Raw genomic sequence first — 21,645 nt, 5'->3', positions numbered from 1 at the left:
ACTCAAAGCCTGGCTCAGCGCTTATAGATGATACAAGTCAGAACTGGGAGAAATTTTGAATTTCATGGGTATATATTTTGTTATCACTGGTCCTTCATTAACTCCAGCTTGCAGCTGGCAATGAGTGAAAAACCTTAACCAGAATCAAAGGCAGCGATTAATTACTTACTAGTAGGACGAACACGGGGGGGTGGGGAATGATATCCTGTCTTTACCAACTACTGTGTATTGGCCATTTTACCACTCTTAACATCAGACACATCAGTTGCAGCAGCACCACCTACCTATTGTGCACTAAGGCAAGAAAGAACATTTGAAATAATAGAAATGCACCACCAATTTAATAGTGTAGTACCCCCCACCCCTTGTTTTAAACCCCACATATGATTCTACCATTAAGATAATCTCTTTGCTATTTCAAGCACCTTCTGGAATTAACATTTAGGCAGGATAATTGTTTGCACTGTCCTGAACGTGAACCCCGGTTTTCTGCCAACAGTGTCAAAACTTTAAGAGAGCAGGAGGAGTATCCAACATTCAGGATGTTCACTCAGACTGATCTAGTCACAATTTGAAGTGTTTAGCCGTTAGCTACAAACCCCAACCAGTGATAAGCTCATAAAATTTAAACCTTCAAAATATGTAAAACCTGCAAAGAATCTATTGCCCATTCTATTGTCCTTATGGCTGTGGTATAGAAAGACACTTCCATGTGTCTCAAACAGGTTTTTAAAAGAAAAATGAATATTCGAAGGAACTGAGGTGATTTCCTTGAACTCCAAAGCCTGCAATTGTCAAATTTACAATTTTGTTCAACCAAGTTATTTCTCTAAATTAATCTTCTCACCTTGATAAGGACTGATAATCACCTAGTTTCTCAGGAGAAAACTTGGGTGGCTAGAACTTGTGTCCTTAACAATGCTAGATTTATTGGAGTTGAGAGAGATAAAATATTAAGAGAGTTACATTTTTAACAGGAAAAGTATGCCCCCTTGCCAGTTAAATACTGGATAAGCTGGCATTTGCTTCTTTATTGCACAGCCTAAGGCATTACACATGCAAAGAGGATGGAGAAATAATCTTTTTTCCACAGGAAAGCTGAAACATTAAGTTAGTTTTTGGTCCCACTTGCCATTTTCGTAATACGAAAAGTTTGCTTTTCTCTTGGGCCCCTCCCACGTTTCTACTTTACTGACTTTAGTTTTATTTCTTACATCTTACATTATTGACTACTTTGCCCTTTTCGATAAGGTGTGTTTGAGTGAAGTGCTTTTCAGACTTCATCAAAATGAAGAGAGATTTTCTCCACTCACAGCTTATCCTAACTGCAGAACTAGTGCTATAGAACAACAAATAGCCTTGTAAACACTAAAGGTCAAAACAGACCCCCACAGCTCATTGCAAAGGCATTTTTCTGTGTTCGTGCATTTGGCCAAGATCAAAATTATTCCATTTCGGTACTTCATATAATGATAAGAGCCTCTCCTGAAGCTCCAGAGGCTCAACAGCCCTATAGGTAGGCTACTGGAAGAATAACTCAAAGCAGGGTACTGAAAGAGCCACTGAGAATTTTGTTTCTCAGGTTTCAGTCTGTTGTGATGTTCAAAGCTATAGCGTTCACAAGTTTGAGGCCAGGAAAGAATTTTGTCCCATGTCCAAACAGAACAACACAGTGCCAGATATGTTGCCTGGAATGGTGAGGGCATATCTCATTTAATCAGTTCCTTGTTGCTGAAAGCCATCAAGCATTGCTGGCTTCTCTGTTTGTTCTGTTCTCTTCTCAAGTATGATATCTGCAGTGTGTCCAGTTAACTAAAACTGCAGACTTCGCAGGGGAGTTGTTGGTGAAACATTATACTTGCAGGATCAGTCTGTAGACTCAGCCTGAAATGCTAAAGAACCTTGGACATACAAAATAACAAATTTATAAAAGAAAATAATATATCTAAGATCTGACTAGATCTTGAAACTATAGTTTGGGATTTTCCAACTAAGTATCCTGACAGGATTGTTCACAAAGCTGAAGGTCTCCAGTGTCTCTGTGCTGGAAAACTTGAGAAAAAAATTCTAGCAGTGTCAAGAAGATGTTGACACTACTTAAGAAATGCACATGGTCTTTAACTAGATGTCCCAACAATTAGGGGTATTGAAATAGCATTAATCCAAACCACACTCCCTAGATTTGGCTGGAAATCAACCCTGTTTTGTGCTGCTGTCTCTGTGGGATCATTAAAGCACTGTGGGTGGAACAAAATTGGTCAGCTGAAAAGTTATAGATGTTGAATGGATATTTGCTGATTATTATTCTAAAGGTTTATATCTGCCTGGCATGGAGATCCATGGTATGGAGAGGCAGGCCTGGCTTCAAATAAGAGCAGTTAGTTCTCTCAGTAATTAGTCAATAAAAGAGAGTCTCTTCTGTATAAGTATCTATTATTCATAGTGAATTTTTCTCAGTTAAGAGTTCTTGATGGCTCAGACCTTTCCTTTGCACATCAAACACTCAGGGTATATTTAGGGTATTTTATTCCACACTTTGCGTCTTCTTGCTCATATAAGTTGCTAATCATGCCTTGATTAAACACCTAGAAAGACGTTCCTTAATAATTAAACAGCACAGGATCCTAAGTTAATGCAACAGTTATTTCCAGGAAACTACTGTCTACCTTGGATGTCAGTGCAAATAGGCTGAGGGTGGGCACTCCTTTTATTTGCATCAGTTGTTTGCACAGACTCCTAGCTGATCTTTCCATCTAAGCTTGTAGAATATTTAATATAAACTAGAATGGTGTAACTGATTCAGATGGGAGAAATGTTATTGTTTTTTCAGAACATCTCACCATTACAAATGTGCCATGATCATGTTATCTGCATAGCTCACTGTGAATAAACCATCATAAAAATTTCTCATTTGTAAATTGCTACCATGGGTTTTTCAAATGCTAAGTATCCTTCAGAGGGGAATTAATCTAAATGTTTGTCCTAAAGCTGAAAACCTCTGAACTGAACAACCAAAAGCTGAATGACAAAGTACAAGCATAAGAACTATTATTAATATTTGATATTAACTTTGTAATTGCTGTTGTCTGCAGACAATGGAAGCCATTGATGGTGGGAAACTCTTTTCCACTGCCTACCTAATGGATTTAGGTGCCTGTATCAAAACATTATGCTACTGTGCAGGCTGGGCTGACAAAATCCATGGGCGTACTGTTCCAATGGGTGAGTAGTTTTGAGATAACAAAAGTACAGAATAGAAGCCAGTGTGATCTGTAAAAAACTGCCTTTTTCTAAAAGTTGTGCAACACAAAAAATATCTCATATGGAAAATATTTTAGATAGTTCTTAATATAGGTTATTTAAGATTTATTGTAGTGCTCGTTTTAAACATTTAGTGCAGTTACTCACATTTATTTCTTGTTCTATACACCACTAATAAGTACCGTTTATTGACCAAAAGATTTTAGCTTGTATGTACATCTAAGAAGTCTGGTAGGTTACTTTTGCATAGCAGTGTACAGTTTATGTAATGGTACAGTAATGAAAACCAAGTATTTGTTTATTGAAGCTAAGATTAGCACAAATAGTAGTATTTGTTTCAGTTATTGGATAATGTATTAGGAAGCGTACTAAGAGATGGGAATGAGGAAACATCCCTTTATTTTGCTGAAATTTCATTCTGTTCCCGCTCCCATTAAGCAGCTCTATGAAAACATTGTTTCTAGCTGCCTTCTCTCAGAAGGACAAAGAAAAGAATGGTAATAAAGAAGGAATTAAGGAAAACTAGAGTGATAAATACTTCCAACTTTTTTGCGTCACGTAGATCTATATACTAGGCTTAATGGAACACATGTTTATTTGAATCAAAGAGAATTTTATACTTAATGGATTTGATTTAAGCTAAGATCTAATATTAAAAAATGTCTGATATGTACCTAGGATTGCAAGTAGCTTTTAAAAGAGCACTTTCCAAAAGAAAAGGTGATAAAAGAAAAAAGAAATGAGGAATGCTCATTGGTGTGCTGTGCATACCATATTGAAAAGCAGGGTTATCACTGCAAAAAGTCAGTCAGACTGGCAGAATCAAACCTTGGAGCTATGAAGAAAGTAGATATTGAATCCAGATGTACTTTTTTTTTGCATAGTTAAGATTTTGAAAATATCATTTATAAGTAAAGTTGTATCCAGCTAAGTTTGGTATCTAACTTTATCTTCTGATTTAACTGTTTCTCACAAATGCTTTGTCTGAATGACTAATTTATTTCTTCTTCCCCTAGATGGAAACTTTTTTACATTTACAAGACACGAGCCTATTGGTGTGTGTGGCCAAATTATTCCTGTAAGTTGGAGACACTTATGTAAAACACAAATGTTCCTGTTACAAATGGAAATGCTTTTGAAATTTTGTCTATGCAAGTACATTTGTGAAACATTACCAATCAGAAATTTTCAGGCCCTGAAAGATAGAGACTACCCTGAGTACTTACCAAATTCTTCAACATGGAGTTTTTGATGAGCCAGTCCAGTCCAGCCTTGTCTCTTTCCTCCCTGTATATGGAGGGAAAATAAATCTCAAAAGACTGACTGATGGATTAGTTTGAAAGACAGAATTGTGTTTTGTTGGAACTGAAAGAATTAGAGATAAACAAGTAAGAGAGAGTAACGTTTATAGCCTATAAGCAATAAGCTCTTTAGTACCTGGAATATCTGTTCTGCTCTGTACAGCATCCAGACAGCTGCATCTTTATTCATGAGTAAGACTCATTCACCATGTTGATGGTACAAGTAACAACACAAAGAATGTGTCCAATAAGCACAGTGATGCTGAGCCATATGATCCCAAGCTCCAGTTCAGAGTGTCTAAATTCCCAGTTTTGAAGTCACTTATTTTAAGTGAAGATTCAAAAGGCCTGCCTGAGTCTGAACATCCAAAACACTGAGGAACTCAACTTTTAAATTTATTTGTGAGGTCTATACAGCTTCAATGAGTTGCTGTGAAAATGGTTATATGCACTAGACACTCCTAATCCACCCACCTCTTTGTACATGGTAAGTGTGAGCAGCCTGACCAGACCTGCTTGACAGTTTACTAGATTCTGAAATAGTCAGCTTGTCTATCAGGTTTGCTCAGACATGTGGGTCCCACACATGTTCCTCATGTCTTTCAGTTGAGCTTGCAGATTTGCTATCTCTTTAGACCACCACATTGATTTAGAGAAAATCACTGGAACATATTTGGATCCAGCCTCTAGGAGAGCTTGGGAATCTGCTAGTTTAGATTCTCTTGTAGGTCAGGCACAAGATATTTCAAGGAAAGCGCTCAGAGTCAAGATATACTAAAGAACTAGAAACACTAGAAGTGGCTATTTCTAAATAAAATTGCATCCTGGAACTATAAGCAGTTAGTACAAATGCTGGCTTCCCTTATAAAATGTTCAAGGACTTCTGAGTATATCTTTATTTTCTCTCCATTGAAATGTGAACCCACCCAGTTGGAGTTTTTATGTAAACCAAAGACTTTGAGGACTATGTGAACGCTGCAGACTTACTTTGAGGACTATGTGAATGCTGCAAAACACTTTTGCTAACTCATCATTTCCATTTCCCTTCCACTCACGCAGTTCTACTTTCATGATGAAGATCCAGAAAACCCTGTAATCCCTTTCTTTGTGTTATTTGTGCTTCTGTTATTTTTGAGGGTGGGGTGAGACTGAAAAGAGATAAGGAGAGAGATAAAGAACAGTTGCATGTATACTCCTCCAAGCCTTTCTGACATAATAGGTAACTGTTAACTGCCTTTTTCTCCACTTTTATAAAGGTAAGGCACACTGCGTCTTTTGTGCTGAGGCTCATGGGCTCAATGCTTTCAAAACTATTAGAAATATTCTCAAAGGGGCAACCCATTTTTCCCCTAGCCATGTTGTCCCTCTTACTGATGAATAAGGGGTCCAAAGGAGTCAGCTGCTCTGCAGTCTGGCTGGACCGACCACAATAAAGACCTGCCAGTGAAACCTCCACAGAAGAGGGCCAGGGCAGTGTTACATGTTATTACCTTGTCTCCCTTAGAAAACTGAATTGATGATGAATGTGACCATTTAAGATAGCAAAACTCCCACTTTCACCACTAATCCAGCAACTTTCTGTAAGGCTTTGTTAGAGGAGTACACTTATTGTCTCTTGAGCTTTTAACTAAAACCTTGGATCCCCTGGACTCGCATATACCAAAATCACTGATCTTTGTATAACATGACTTGCCAGTTGCTTTTTAAAAATATCTTCATTCTGAAAAGCGTTCAACAAAGAGTTCAACCACCCAATTGACAATTTGTGCTATTATCATAGAAAAAGCAAAGGCATTTTGGTGATGTATTAGAAATAGAATACACCTTCTCATCTGTCTTTCAGTGGAACTTCCCATTGGTTATGTTCATCTGGAAGATCGCCCCTGCCCTTTGTTGTGGAAACACGGTGGTTGTTAAACCAGCAGAACAAACTCCACTGACTGCCCTTTACATGGGATCCTTAATTAAAGAGGTAAGTCTTCAACAACAGAGTTTTTTGCCATTCTCAGAAATGTAAGAGTATACTGCAGCTGAAATGCCACAGAGGTAATATAAGCCAGGCTGTCCTCTGCAAGTACTTCTCATTGCATGTCTAGCCTTGTACTATGGAGCTTACCTCACTGTAAACCAGTGAAGCAAATCCAGGGCAAAAGCATGCGTATCTTTCAGCCTAGTCCACACACACAAAAAAACCCCACAATAGCAATTTAGTAAACTCCATTCCCTGGCAAACATATTTGTATTACAAAAGCACAGTACCTTTCAAAGTCAAAAGCAAACAGGGAGTCAAGACTAGAGTATTTAGAGGTGGGTGGCAATGACTTTATTAGCATAGTTATCACAGAAAAGGACCTGTTTGTACAGCTAATTATTATTTTTTAATTGAACAAACTTTTCATCCACCTGGGTTTATTATTAACAGGGAGCTGTAAAATTGAACTGGTGGCTGCTGCCAAACTTGTGAACTCCCTCCACACAGAAACTGGGAGACTACACTTTGTGCTCTTGAACACAAGGAGCGTGATAGTTTCTCCAGTGTCTCCAAAGTTATGTTGACTACTGGGCCCAGCCCAGCAAACACCCAAACAAGAACAGCTAAATAGTTTAGCTATCTTGCTTGCCAATAAAATCAACAAATGTAATCTAACACGTTTGAAGAGTTGGCACAGATGTCAATAATCACCAACGCAGTAACCTTGCAGAGTGTTAATGGAAATGACTTGGCACATTTTATTATTCTGCTTCAAAACAATGATTCAGCAGAGCATACTGTCTCGTTATGCATTAATATTTCGCAGAAACTAAATGAGTACCAGGAAGGAGCCAAGTCCTGCTGCTATTGCATCACATAGTAAATGCTATTAGATAATATTGGGAAGGAGGACTTGCTTTAAAAAAAAATATCAGAGATATCTTCTCTATTCATTTTTAACAGTAAGTATCAGAAAGTATATTTCCCTGAAAAAGCAACTTTACAGGGAAAATAACTCAGTTCTGCTCTGAGTGTAATGAAATATCTATTCTGATATTCTGATTTCCTGAAAGGAGAGCTCACAAGTGGGAATGCGATCAGTGGTCCATTTTGTATGCATACTCACAACGGTTACACAGTGGTAATGACCAGCATACCGCCAGAGCATTTTTGGTAAAAGGCAAGATGATTCTCATTTTACCGATTCATTCACTGTTCAACTGGATAAGAAGCTTAAGTATATAATTGTTAAATGTCTTTGGTGTATTATCTGGCAGATATTGTGGAGCTTTAAAAAAAGACAAATATTTATCTTAGCACGTCCTTCAAGAACTGTTCACCCAAATCTAGCTGAGTTTTAATTTACACCCAGATTATCCAAATAAAGTTGGAGCCCAAATCCCTAATAGTTATCAAAACCTCAGTGATCACTTCAGTAGCTGCTTTAGACTTGTGAAACTATCTAAAGATCTAATTTAACTTTCTACTTCTCAAGTGTCCACATTAAAAAAAAAAATATAGTCACTTTTGGTAATCCTCACTGTCCTTAATAGTCCTCACAAGGCTCCTTTGTTAATATGTAGAGACTAGCTTCTAATACAGACATGGAAATTAGATGCCCAAAGTGGGACAGTGTGAATTAGTCCCATAAAAAATATTCTTACTTTTCTCTACAAGTTAAATATGAAAAACAATGCTAAGCAAATGGAAGGAACCTCATTGTCTCATCAGTTCCAGGGTAAATATTAATCTGGAATATTAAATGAGCATAAAAAGCATTGATAGAATGTATCTGAGCATGAACCTGTAAAGAACCGAAGCTGCTCAAACAAAAGTAATTGTCTGATGTCCATAATTCAGGACATGAGGTTTAGGAACTGTAAGTCACCAGCTGAAATTCACCACTTTCCAAATGAAAATGGAACCTTTGCATGTAATTCCAAAGTCCTGTTTAATGCTAAAAAGAGACTCATTTAAGTGATAATACAGGTGATGCATCTTTTTGGTCTTTTAATTCTATGCTTGCTCTGCAAGTGTCATTGAGATCCCATAGCTGCTTCATAAGCCGACAGGAAATCCAGCCGCACTTCACACATCCATGGGAGTTTGCCTGACAAGCTGTTGGAATAAAATAACTTATTTCACCTATTAATGGAAAATAACAAATACAGAATTGGTGGGAAACAATAGGTTTGATTTGGCCCACTGGAAAAGCCTCTTTAAATAGAAAATTTGCAAGATACTGGAACTGTGTGTATCTCAGGTAGCCAGCTTTTTCATGCTTGGTACCTGATCTGCTTCTTTTGTGCTGTAAACTCTCATGTTGCTCACTCTCTGCTTGCAACCCATGTCCAGAGGAAGAAGCAAGGACATTGAGTTTGAAGTACTATTTCCATCATTGTTCTTAATAGAATTTCAGTGTAAGTCAGCAGGTCATTAATTAAATTTCATCTAGCGTGAGGGATAATGAGCAGAAGTCAGGAAGCACACAGGATGATTCAAATAGCTTTAATGAAGCAGACATGAAATTAAGCAATCTTTTTCTTTACACATCTGACAGGGAGAAAAGAAAAAAAAATTATTCCTTGGCAATGGCGCTGAAAAAGAACTAAAATAAAATGTTCCTTTTTTTAAAAAAGAGCCAGTTCAATAGTCTAAAAGACAGGTGAGGGAAAGAGGGCGTAAATCATGTGAGAATGAACACATTTGGGCCTCTAGGCTGAGAATAACTGTATGACTGAGAAAAGGTGGCTGGAGAACTGAAAAGGGAAGTAAGACTCTATGAGACGCGTTCTTCTAGTCATTATCCTTCCCCAAATTTACAGGATTCTCTCTTCCAATTCAGGCAGGATTTCCACCTGGAGTTGTGAACATTGTGCCAGGCTTTGGACCCACCGCTGGAGCAGCAATTTCTCACCACATGGATGTAGATAAAGTAGCTTTCACAGGCTCTACAGAGGTACTATAATGAATGCAAGAAAATATAAGCAGGAAATGTGCCCCTCTGATTCCCAGTAATGATTTAATGTCTAACTTGTTCTATGTAACTGTTTTAACTTTTTTCTTTCTTTTGGCTGCTGGTTTGTTAAACAAAGTCTGTTTAATGATTTGTTTGTTATTATTAACTTTAAACATATTTTAAAAATGTTTGTATTGCAGGAAAGCCCTTCAAACAAAGGTACTCCATGAGACACAATAAGTTCTAGTATACCAAGGCTATGTTAAGTCTTGTCCTTTAAAAAGAAAAAAATTTCATAACTTTTGTTTGCTTTTTTTAAAAGAAAAATTATTTTAAAAAATTCAAAAAGTGAAACAGACTGTTCTCTTTAATTTTAATAACAACAGGATGGTAGGAACGAAATTCAGAAATCTCATTCCTGGTTCCGCACACACTTAGGTGAGGTAATGGCTTTTTGGTATTTGAATGATACTGATGATCATCTGGGTGGTCTTAGAAGTGTATTTGAGTATGTATCAGTTTAATAATTGAAAGGAAGGTCACTGTAATTTTCCCTAACCTTCACTCTGAAGAACTGTGAGTGATATGATCGAAGATTTCTCAGTGCAGGCATTATATAACTATATCCTTAGCACAGTACATTATATTATGTCTGTATGCATGCGACACGGAAGATCTACCAACTGGTCTCTTAACTTCTTGGATGTGCACTCCAAAGATAAATATCATTGCCTCATGTCAAGAATCAGTACACACTAAGTGCAAGAGCTATGTTTACTCTTAGAAACCTTTAGCTCTAAAGTAATGGGGGAAGAAAACAACCCAAAACCCCGACATCTGAGAAATATCCCACAGATGTTCGCAATGGACAGTAACAACTACAATTCCCAGTGCCCTATGTGCCTCTGAAGGTAGGTGGACCTGAGGGTGTATTCATAGATTTTGGTGACAGTACTCTTCTTCTGACAGCATAATTTAGCAGTGAGAAATGAAGGCAGGAAGGCTGGCAGAGGGAGGAAGCTGCCTGATGGTTGCTACACACAAGCAGTTACAGACCAAAGCCACGAGGGCTACAAGCATGTTTTCCCTTCATAGTTTTTCCAGGACAATTCATATTAGGTGGTTCCTTTAATTATGCCGTCAATGGAAAGAAGCAGGGCAGGGGTTCTGCCTCACAGTGTCCATTTCCTCTTCTTCTTTCTTCTAAGGGAGAAACTGGAATAAGGAAGAGTTGGCCATGCAGGCAATGTAGATATCTACTTTTTCTCTCATACACTTTGTGCATCAAAGGGCTTTCCCATGTATAAAACAAAGAAATTTCAACCTAACGGGAGTAACTGGCAGAGCAGAGTCCCTACTTTAGATTACAGATACAAGTGAGTAGAGTGGTGTAACCAAAAAAGCACCAGACGTCTTTGGCAGTTAACTTGAGTGTGTCCAGGGGGAAACTCTTCTAGAAAGCATTCCCGGTTCATAGACTGCAAGTCACCTGTACTCTAACTCTTCAATATTTTTTTTTTAATTTATTTTTCATTTCTACAAGTACTGGGATAGTAGACAACTGTGAACTGGTTTTCACTTTTGAAGAACTCAAAGAAGTGTTATTGAGGTCATAATAAACTTTTTGAGATGAAGCTGTCCTCTCCCTACCTTTCAGGTTGGCAAACTGATTAAAGAAGCAGCAGGGAAGAGCAATCTGAAGAGAGTTACGCTGGAACTTGGAGGAAAAAGTCCTAACATTATATTTGCAGACGCAGACTGTTAGTAGCATTTTTATTATATAAACCTACTACTTTTGCAAGGCCCATGATCTTTTTCTTTTCTTTGTCAGTAAATCATTTCTACCTGTTTAATGAAGGAGTAATTTTTAATATTTTCTGGTTGTGCCATAGTTTTAAGTTAGATTGCCACCAAAAATTGGTGGCTCCTGAACGAATATGAACTTCTGACAACCTGTCCACCCTTACTGTAATTAAGGATCATCCTAATGCAACATGAATGCAGAACAAAAGCAGCTAAGGATCTTGTACACGTCTATTAACTTTCTAGCTGAATACTCCTCTTGGTATTGCTGATAGGGCAAATAATGTTGAATCTATATTTCACACAGAACAGCTGAATGTGTGTTTGTCTAGGTGTACCATGCTACTCTTGATAAGAGTAGTTTTGGACATAGGTAAATGGATGAATATCTGTGTTTTAAAGGGCCATGAAAATAAAAAGTGCTAAAAAGGGAAATGAGATGGAGTGACAAAGGTTTGTAAAGAATTTATGACATGGCCATTCAAGCTTATGATCTGATGAACTCTGTATTTCTTTGCAGTGGACACCGCTGTGGAATTTGCACATATTGGTCTGTTCTACCACCAGGGACAGTGTTGTATAGCAGGGTCTAGGATTTTTGTGGAAGAGCCTATTTATGATGAGTTTGTTCGCCGGAGCATTGAAAGAGCAAAGAAGTATACTCTTGGGAATCCTCTGTTGCCTGGTGTACAGCAAGGCCCTCAGGTAAGTAACGTTACATGTTTCCAATATAATTGTGACATGACATTACAGTTCAATGTACTTCTAAACCTATTGTTGCATTAGTTTCAAGGCTAAGTACAGTGGTCTAGTGGTTGGTCTGGAGGACCAGGAGGGAGAAACCGGAGTGATGAATGATTGTGCCACTATCATAGGCCTAAGGGTGAGGATTCTTTCTTTTTTCTAGTTCCTTTTATTACAGAATGGGAACAATTAGATAGAACTGAAATGCTTTGAGAAAGCTCCAATGCAACAGCTGTAAAAGTGCAAGTATGATCACCCATGTCAGAGATTGCTAACATTATATTCAAATATTGCCACTGTGAGTAGCTTGAGGAAATAAAATTTAATAGTGTCTTTTCCCCTTTTTCAAGGGGCTAGTGTTTCATTATGCTGCTCTTAGTTTTAGAATATTACACAATTAAAATGTATCATTTTGTACTTTTTCCTGCTTATGTTAAAAGGTTATGCCAACAGCTTCCCCATTAAATGAATGCTAAAATGCAACATTAAAAAGCATAGCTATCACAATGCTGTGGATTCAGTGGATCACATTAGAGCATTGTTAAATCCGATTTCATCTAGAATCTTATTCCCGTATCAGCTTGTACTAAAGGATATATACTTTCTTGGCAGAGCTATTATGCACATATTTGGTTGTCACAGAATAAAGGAACTGTATTAGAGACAAAGCAAAAGCTGAAGACAAAGCAGCTCCCACACATTTGATAATGTAACTTGTTCTTCAATGGTTATCACAGTCATTTTATGTAATCAAAGACACCACGTAAATTGGAAAACTGCATTCCAAGTCGTACAAGCTTTGGAGAATTTAAAAATAATAAGGATGCTGTTTTGATATCCTGCAATGTGTCTTGCTAACAAGCTAATATGTTCAGCTGAATACATTTAAATGCCCAAGAATGGGAAGATTGAAACAAGTAAACTCCAGGTGTCTGGTGTGCAGCTAATACAAAATTAACAGGAATCCACTCTCATGTTATTGTGGCTTTACTGAGTTAGAAATTCATGCTAACAAATTAAATGAGAGATGAAAGTAAAGTTTTACAAAAAAAAAAGGAAGGTTAAACATGTGGGGAAAAAAAAAAATTACTGAAAACTTTCAAAAGAGCATGAAGACTCTTTTCTCCTCCAGTCTCGTCATTTGCCTTTCTAGGCTTCTTTTTCTTCTTAGCAAGGTTTAGCAGAAATCTTAACTTTTTCACAGGTTAGCAAAGTTTCTCCTTTTAGAACTGGTATGATCCCACTTAATGGAAAATTGTAACTATGTGGTTTAGGTGCATTTCTTTTGTGGTAATTATGTTAAATATGTCTTTTTGTCTTCAAATTCCTTGTTGTGCTTTGACTAATTCTTTCTAGAAACAAAAAATAATAGCCTGTATCAGGCATATTCACTGTGCTCTCTTGTCATAGAACCTTCTTGAAAGCCGTATTTGTCCTCCAGTTCACAGGCCCTCTGGGGCAACACCTGCCTCAGGCAGCAAGTCTGGGTAATACTTTGCACAGTGGGCACCAAAGAAGAGCCAAAGGCCCTACTGGAATTCAAAAGACCATATATATGCTAATTCACACATTATTAAGAAAAATAATGATGATTATAATAATAACAAAGGAACGACTGACAGCAACGTGAGCTGTATCATCTAAACCTTGTCTTCTCTTCAAGTTGTTTACACACAAGAGAGATATGGCCGCCAGGGTAGCAGAAATTTTATGTCTTCAGCATGCAGTAAAGCAACTGTTTGAAAGCAAAATGACAAAGGGAGCACAGCAAACCAAAAATCAACTCCTTATAAATATCCTTATAAATTCATATCCTTATAAATATAAGCTTTAGTTGAATATCACAGCTTTAGCTGAATAGCTGTTTAGTCTAACATGCATCCAAGATTCCCCAGAACCTTTGAAAATATTGTTGTGTTCTATGACCATGGTAAAACATGTTTCTTAAACTGAAATGTGACCTTTTTATTGCACAAATAAGAGAATAAGATACAAATCTGCTCTACTGACCGATGAGTATGATCACAGAGAAGTTTCTGTGCAAGAGTCCCCCTAGAAGTAATCTCAGTATCTTCATGAGCCCGTGCTTGAAGGGCTGAACTCTGAAAGAGTGAAGGAAAGAATCATGAAAATGGAACAAATTAAAAAAAAAAAAAAGAGGGTGTTAGAGGCCTCTACCAAACAAGCTTTACCATTGAGTTTTTCTTGACATAAATGTTATCTTGTGCACAATTTCCCTTCAGGCCTGAAGTGGTGATTAGTTGACTTGGAGAATGGAGGAGAAGAAACGATGTGTGATCTGTTTCTAGTTCCCATTTACACTATTTCCTTTTATCCACTTTGTCACTGAAAACTGGAAGGGGTTAGAGAAATATAAGCCCCTATTGTACTGCCACCATAAACTCCTTTACCAGCCAAAGACCATGCATTTTGCTATACTATAGAGCCAAACTGCAATATGCTTGGCATACATTGAACTTGTTGGTAGGCTTGGGCAAATGGAGGGGCAGAGATTGCCTTCATACCATAAACAATCTGCCATCTATGTTTCTGAAACCAGAAACGTGTCTTTATTCCACTAATAAATCAGAATGAACTGAAAACAGCATTGAATTTCAGTTACATTTTATTGTTGCTTTTTAACTTCTGTTAATAGTTGAGGAAAACAGTATGGCCAACCTACCAGACCTAGTGAAGTACAGAAGAGTCTTGCTGGCTAGAGCAAGACCTCTGTTATTTTTGCAGAGTTAAGCTCAGTAATTTTTATTTTGATGAACTATTTGCAGTTGGCAAGAGTACTGGGAGAAGTATAAAACAAATTCATTTTATACTTTTTTTTTTTACTAAAGAAAACAAGGATATCAGTCCCTCTACAGCTGATTCTCCTATGTCAAAATTTCTGATTACTAGTCTATTTGAGAAAAACCTACAAAATTTTGAGAAGTTACTGACAAGAATATTTGCAGGGCTCTCCAGCTGTTCCACTTCAACACATGCAATTGAACAAAGCTGGAACATTGTTAGGTTTTGGTTAATGAGTTAGAAGAACAATTGTTATCAGTGTGTGCTGTTTTCATCCTTGTAATGTCTTTTCATTTAGATTGATAAGGAGCAGTTTCAAAAAATCCTGGAGCTAATTGAGAGTGGGAAAAAAGAAGGAGCCAAACTGGAATGTGGAGGAGGTCCATGGGGAGATAAAGGTTACTTCATCCAGCCCACAGTTTTTTCTAATGTTACAGATGATATGCGCATCGCCAAAGAAGAGGTAAATAAATTCTTGGCAGTCTGTACTCTCACTGGAGATTGCCTGTTTAAATGTCTGTACAAAATATCCATTTAGAAGGTCAAGTGGCTACATAAAAATGCTCTCAGTAAATCTGTCGTTCCATCCTGGTGGTGTTTAAAATGCTTTTCTTCGTTTCTGATGCCCATTTCACCAACTCAGTGGAGGTGAGGGAGAGGAGTATGAGGCTGGCCTGCCAACAAAGTCTCCAGCTTAAGCTGGCAGATGAAATATGCTGAGGTTCAGATTGTTTACATCACCTCATACTGCCCATGTCTTACATATCAGAGTCATGGTAACCTGTAATAGAGGAGCAAACCTTGAAGGCACAGCTTGTGAACTCTTTGTGCTGCCTAAGGAGCCACTTAAGTTGGGGTTTGGACATAGTATGCACCAAGCAGCTATTTTGCAATAAGAGAAAATAGATTGTGCTTCCACAGGCATTTTGTTGGTGGCAATTACAGCAAAGCGGAGTTTTGCTTCTGCAGGGTTATTTAACTTAGATCAGTTTGCAGATGTGTCTACACATCGTAGAAGGAGCTTTTACCAACCCAACTAAGGTGGCAGTGCCAGGGCATCAGTAATCATCTGCAAGGAACAGGAGAGTTAAGAGTGCAGAGCTGCTATGCCATTGAGAAAAACACTTCTGTAAACACAGTCTCAAAGTCCGGTCATGACCTCTTCTCTGTGTTTTTTTACATTCATCTTGATTAATAACTGCTGCAGTTGTGCTACAATTGGTGTCCATTATACTTCTTACTGGAAAGCTCCTTCAAAATTGTTACCAGTCTAAGTGTTGCTTTATATAGCCAGCCATACTGCTGATGTGGTGTGCTGAACATACTTAGTACATTCAGCAAGAGTCAACTGGTTGAGTTAAAATGAACATCAGAGCATCTACAGTTAATTGTGACGGGGAGAGAGCTGTAAAACAGGAGAGAGCTGTATGAGAAATAATTTGGATTGTTCCTGCCAGTCAGGGAGGCAGGTAGGAAACTGCACAGACGTATGTTTCTTCACAGATCTATTAGTTTCCTTTGGGTCAGCAGTACAAGAACTGCTTCTCTCACACTATTTTGAGTGTATTGAATGATGAAACCCCAGAGAGCCAAGGCAATTTAAAGAATATCCAGGTTCTGAAACTCACAGCTTGAACAGTGGGGGAATGTTCAGTGGTCTTCTGATCTATGTAAATCAATCCCTGCAACTCTAGTTAGAAACTAGCACTAAACACTTTCTGGGAAAATCAAGTGGAAAGCTCACAATCTATGGGAACGGAACTAATTGGATGTGGTAATGCCCCCCTGCCCTACACAGCATTAGCAAGGTGTGGTGGGCATGGGCACCTCTGGCTGAGAACACAGAGCAGCGGTAGTGGGAAAGCCGAGCCTGAGGGATTATTATCTCACGTAACACCCATATGGGAAGCAGAATTAGTTGTTTCACTTGGCATACATGCTCAGTTGTGCAGCTACCTGCAGAGATAAAAGTCTAATAGAAAGTTTAGAGGAAGGAAAAGTTGAATGTCTTTCTCAACTCTAAAACTGGAGCATACCAAGAAAATACCAGTTCGTTGGTAGCCAGTATAGGTATGTAACACACTGTGACTCCATGCTAACTACTTTTATGGTGGGTGTCTTTTCATCCTTATTTATTTGTTTTCATCATTTATTGTTTTATTTATTTATTGTTTTATTAATCATTTCACAATAGGCTATCTTGATTTGCTCCATACTACAAAAATCTTATCTTTTGTGAGTTTATCAAATGTGAATTTATAAGCCTTTTTAGAACTCTGTTCTGAGATGTACACTGTTGACTGGATGAATTCAGAAATAAGGCCATCTGACAGAAATAAATTTTAAAAATGTAAATTATTTACAATAGTAAGCTATACTAGTCCACTTCATATGTTTATATGTGTCTGAAACAGATATTTGGACCTGTTCAACAAATCATGAAGTTCAAAACTGTAGACGAAGTTATCAAGAGGGCAAATAATACTACCTATGGCTTAGCAGCAGCAGTTTTTACCAAAGACATTGATAAAGCACTGACGTTTGCAGCTGCTCTTCAGGCTGGAACAGTATGGTAAGTAATGGCTTTTTTAATTCTTCCTTCAGAACTGCAGGTGCCAATGGCAATAATTGTGGGACATTTTAACACTTCTTTGGGTGGTACATCTTTATATTTCAATTCTTTGACATCTTTAGAGAGGTAGGTTAATGTCATCCTCCTGTGTCTCTCTTCCCCTCAGGTTTCCATACTTAACGTACTATTAAATAAATACTTCTTGTCAGTCTTCACACAATTGTCCTGTAAACTTAGTCTGAAAAAGGAAATTGACTTGCTAAAAAGGAAAGGAGACAAAAGGAAATACAGTGAGAGTGCCACTTTTCTTTCGGTTCAGGATCTGGGGATAGCCCAATACATACTTAATTTGCAGGGATCATTTTCTGTACTGTGTAAAGCAATGAATTACCTGAAGTTCTGTGGTCATTAGCCTAGGCAGAACATCCACCTGTGATGGAAAAGATTGATAAAATGTGGTTGAAAAAGGAAGGAAACACAAGTGGGGGAGAACTGCTACAAGTACAAGGACAACTATTTCCAGCGATGGAAAAGAAAGAGGCAAACTACGTGGAGCTGGAAAGGCAAAGGCTGAGAGAGGCAAGAATGAAAGCTTGAAGGAATAGCAGACTGAGTCTAATGACTATCACTGACAGAGACCTACATTTCCCTACAGTTATCTCAATGTATCAGAAAGAGAACAGCCAATTTTACTTGAACACAAAACCTGTGTTCAATTTGCCTTTTATCTGAAAGAACTTGCAACCAGCACAAATTCCTGCCCAGGTCCTGTGACCTAAAAACATACACTTTCTAAAAATAAGTTAAGAGTTTTGACTTAGGAGTTGGTATTCTTTAAATGGAAGAAAGTTTAAAATGAAAGTAGAATCTTTGTTTTTTACTCTTACGTGATTGCTGGTCTGTCTAGGAATCCTTAACTATGAGCAGAATATCTTTTGTTGAAACCAGTAGACTGGCAGCGGGAGAAATTATAAGATATGAAAATAGAGAATCTCTGATTTGACAACGTTGCAAGACAAAAAGAGCTTCTCAGCGAGGGAGCAGGATGCACATTCTGCCAAAACTCTTCATATTACAAATTCCCTGTGAAATTCCTTTCTTACTCATTATTGTATTTTTTTTCTCAATCACAATACAGAATATGGTTTAACATTGAGTAGAACCAAGCAAAACTTCCTAAATATATTGAAGCAATCCTGAATTTATCTACTGGAAGCATACCTGCAGAAAACTTACCAGTGACTAGTCTTTGGTTTGAGAGCTTATGCACTAGTTAGGAAGGAATTTTATCATAACTATCAGAGAAGTATATGACTGTCACTCTGCTTGAAGACCCTTGATGAGTGTTAGAACCCTGATCATAAGTGTAATATCTGGTAATGCTTTGTTTCTCTGAACCTTGAACTAAACATATTTTTGCAAATATATTACTCAGATATAGTTTGTGAATATCACCATAGGTTTTTTTACAGTCAACAGAAAAACACTGATTTTTCAGAAGTGAAAAAAGTTGTTTCAACACTGTCAGAAGTAATTTTCCTGTTCTTCCAGGGTTAATTGTTATAGTGCAATGTCTGCTCAGTGTCCTTTTGGAGGATTTAAGATGTCAGGAAACGGACGAGAAATGTAAGTAAATACTTTTAAAAATGTAGATTCACAGGAACTGCAAAATGAAATTCCAAAACCCAACTTCAAACAATGATAACTAGGATGCCCAGTTTGAGGTGTTGTCAAATTAGTCTATATGGTGTTTAGAGGCTTCATGTTGTCAGAGACAATGTCAAGCAAAGAATTCCTCTGTAAAACAAATAAGAAATTTACTTAGATACACACTTTTTCAAAATGACCGTTTTTAATAGCTTGTGGTCTACTGATATGCAAAACTGATAATTGTGTTTATGGTTTACAGTTTTTGCATATATATAGAAAGTGTCATTCGCATGAAAACATACGCGTGTAGTTTGTGGAATCCCCTTTAAATGCTAGGTTTTTAAAAACACAAGACATTTCAAAATCCTTGATTTAAACAAAAGTTTTTGGTTTAAAAGTCTTGTGACAACAATGTTTTTACAGTACGTTCCAGCTTGGTCAAAAGTTACGACAAAAATAGTCTTCTATAGTCTTCAGACCTTTGGTCTTTTCCCAAACTAGAAGTGGAGGAGTATACAGAAATGATAAGCTAATCAAGTTCTTTCAAATTTCTAAGGTTTAGTCCAGTTTCAATTTGGATCCTGTCCTGTCTTACCTGTATTCATCCTGATCTTCATATTAGCAAGAGAATCATGTAATGTGTTACATCATGAAACATTTGATATCATACAGGTTCGTTACCTTATGTAGAATTATGTCTTCTGGGTTTTTTTGGAACGTAAATCACAAGCAGTCCTTTGTTAAAAATGCCATATATCTGGGAACAACAAATTATTTTTAAAGCAATGAATAAAAATCAAGACATGTAAGTTTTTGCTTTTATTAAGCCAAGTGCATAGTGCTTTTAATGAACAATGGAAGTAATTAAAAATATATGTGCAAGTGAAGTGCTTCAGAGCTTCTTTTTCTCTTTCTTCATATTTTTTTGTAAGAGATAAAGGCTAGGGTTTTCATGCTTGCTTATCACTGGACTCAATCTGCTCCTGATGGCAAAGCTCCCACTGACTTCAAAGGAAAGGGAGTTATGCCAATGCTGAGAGCTTTAGAAAATGTCAAAGTGAAAAAACCCAATAATTTAGGCCATTACTATCAAGGACTGTTTTGCATTTGCCGGGTGCCAAAAATTGGGAGATCATCAATTCTGAATTACAGCCTTTTGCAGAAATATTTTGGGGATTTATTTGCTGGAAATAACAGGAAAACAATAATAGGGTATCATAAAGATTAATATTTTCTATAATAGTGCATTTTGAAGGAGTTAAGCTTTTGTGCAAATGAAGTTTTTCCTAATGCTTGGTTCAAAATCACAATTAGTGGACCAATAAAAATATTCCTGCTAAAGGGCAAGGAAGGAATTAGCACCAGATAGATCTCTGCCATGGAAAAAGTTTTTGTAAACATGTGGCAATCAGTTTTAGGAGAGGGGGAAATATGTGTGAAACAAGTGCACTGAAATAATCAGGAAGTCACTGTGTCAAGCCATTGACTTCCTTGAATCCCAGAATAAAATTCCCTGTATAATTCTTGGAATGGTAATACCATTATGAATTAAACTACTGAATGTCACATACTAACAGAATGCCTCTTCAAAAATTAAGAGAATCAGTAAACATTTTCCCACAGCACAAGAGTCCTGAGCACAGATTTCTGTTTTGCATAGATATGTATCTATCTAGTAAGATGGCAGTGAGAGCTGGATAACATTATACATTAGCAAACCCTTGTTCTATAAAATAATCAATTATGTCTAAATAGTTTGACTGCGTCAGATGTCAAACATCTAGGCACACAAGCAAGCTTCATCTCATCATGTAAAACATAAAGATGGAATCATGCTAATAACGTGTCAGTAAGATTTAAGTGTTCTTCACTGTCTGGGAGATTTCACAGTGGATTAATTATGTCCCCCATTCACTTGAGATGAAGCATCTATTCTTTGACTCTGGAGAAAACTCTTGACATCAGAGGAAGGCCTTTGCGAATACCTTGTTGAGCACACTTGTGAAGACCTAACGTGCCTGATTTGCTGCACAGAAACCCAGTTTACAAATGCACTAAATTGATTGAACGCCATTCTTTTGCACAGAAATGAAATTGCCTCTCTCCCACTTTTCTCAGTAGACAGTTGCTGTAGCTTTTCTAAAGGCTTCCAGCAGCTGTCTAGCTGCACAGATGTCTTCCGAATACGTCCAGTATAATTCTTATACATCTGGCCAATTGCACAGCACCACCGAAAATCCCATCCAGGACATAACTCATATAAAAAGCATTAGCATAAATATTGCTCTTGGTTCTCTTTTATCTAGGGGAGAATATGGCCTTCATGAATACACAGAAGTTAAGACTGTCACAATCAAAATCCCACAGAAGAACTCATAATGCTGCTTGAGGTGCAGAATTTAGCATCTTCAAATATATCTGGAAAAGCTATCTGAATTCTGAAAAGTTTTATATCCCAAATTATTCATTAACTTTTTTGCTTTCTGATTGTGTAGGAGGTACTTGCTTTCATTAACAATATAAAGAATAATGTAGAAAATTTTAATGTGATTAACTGAGAAAAGGAAACTTTAATGTGTGG

The 21,645-nt window shown here is 37.3% G+C and overlaps 1 protein-coding gene across 1 annotated transcript in view; it reads left to right on the top strand.

The window, feature by feature from the left end:
• The window catches only part of ALDH1A1 (aldehyde dehydrogenase 1 family member A1), a 54,352-nt gene extending 32,909 nt beyond the window's left edge, over positions 1-21,443 (top strand). The window contains exons 7-16 of the mRNA XM_050913592.1: positions 3,093-3,222; positions 4,278-4,339; positions 6,406-6,534; positions 9,380-9,493; positions 11,151-11,253; positions 11,817-12,001; positions 15,141-15,305; positions 17,257-17,414; positions 18,966-19,040; positions 21,371-21,443. Coding sequence (XP_050769549.1) covers positions 3,093-3,222; positions 4,278-4,339; positions 6,406-6,534; positions 9,380-9,493; positions 11,151-11,253; positions 11,817-12,001; positions 15,141-15,305; positions 17,257-17,414; positions 18,966-19,040; positions 21,371-21,443 — 1,194 coding nt within the window. The remainder of the gene's footprint in view (positions 1-3,092; positions 3,223-4,277; positions 4,340-6,405; positions 6,535-9,379; positions 9,494-11,150; positions 11,254-11,816; positions 12,002-15,140; positions 15,306-17,256; positions 17,415-18,965; positions 19,041-21,370) is intronic.
• Positions 21,444-21,645: the final 202 nt, after the last annotated feature.

The sequence above is a fragment of the Gymnogyps californianus genome, chromosome Z, assembly GCF_018139145.2.
Source record: "Gymnogyps californianus isolate 813 chromosome Z, ASM1813914v2, whole genome shotgun sequence".
Lineage (NCBI taxonomy): Eukaryota > Metazoa > Chordata > Aves > Accipitriformes > Cathartidae > Gymnogyps > Gymnogyps californianus.
Note: the sequence above shows the minus strand (reverse complement) of the source record. Positions and strands in the feature narration are given on the sequence as shown.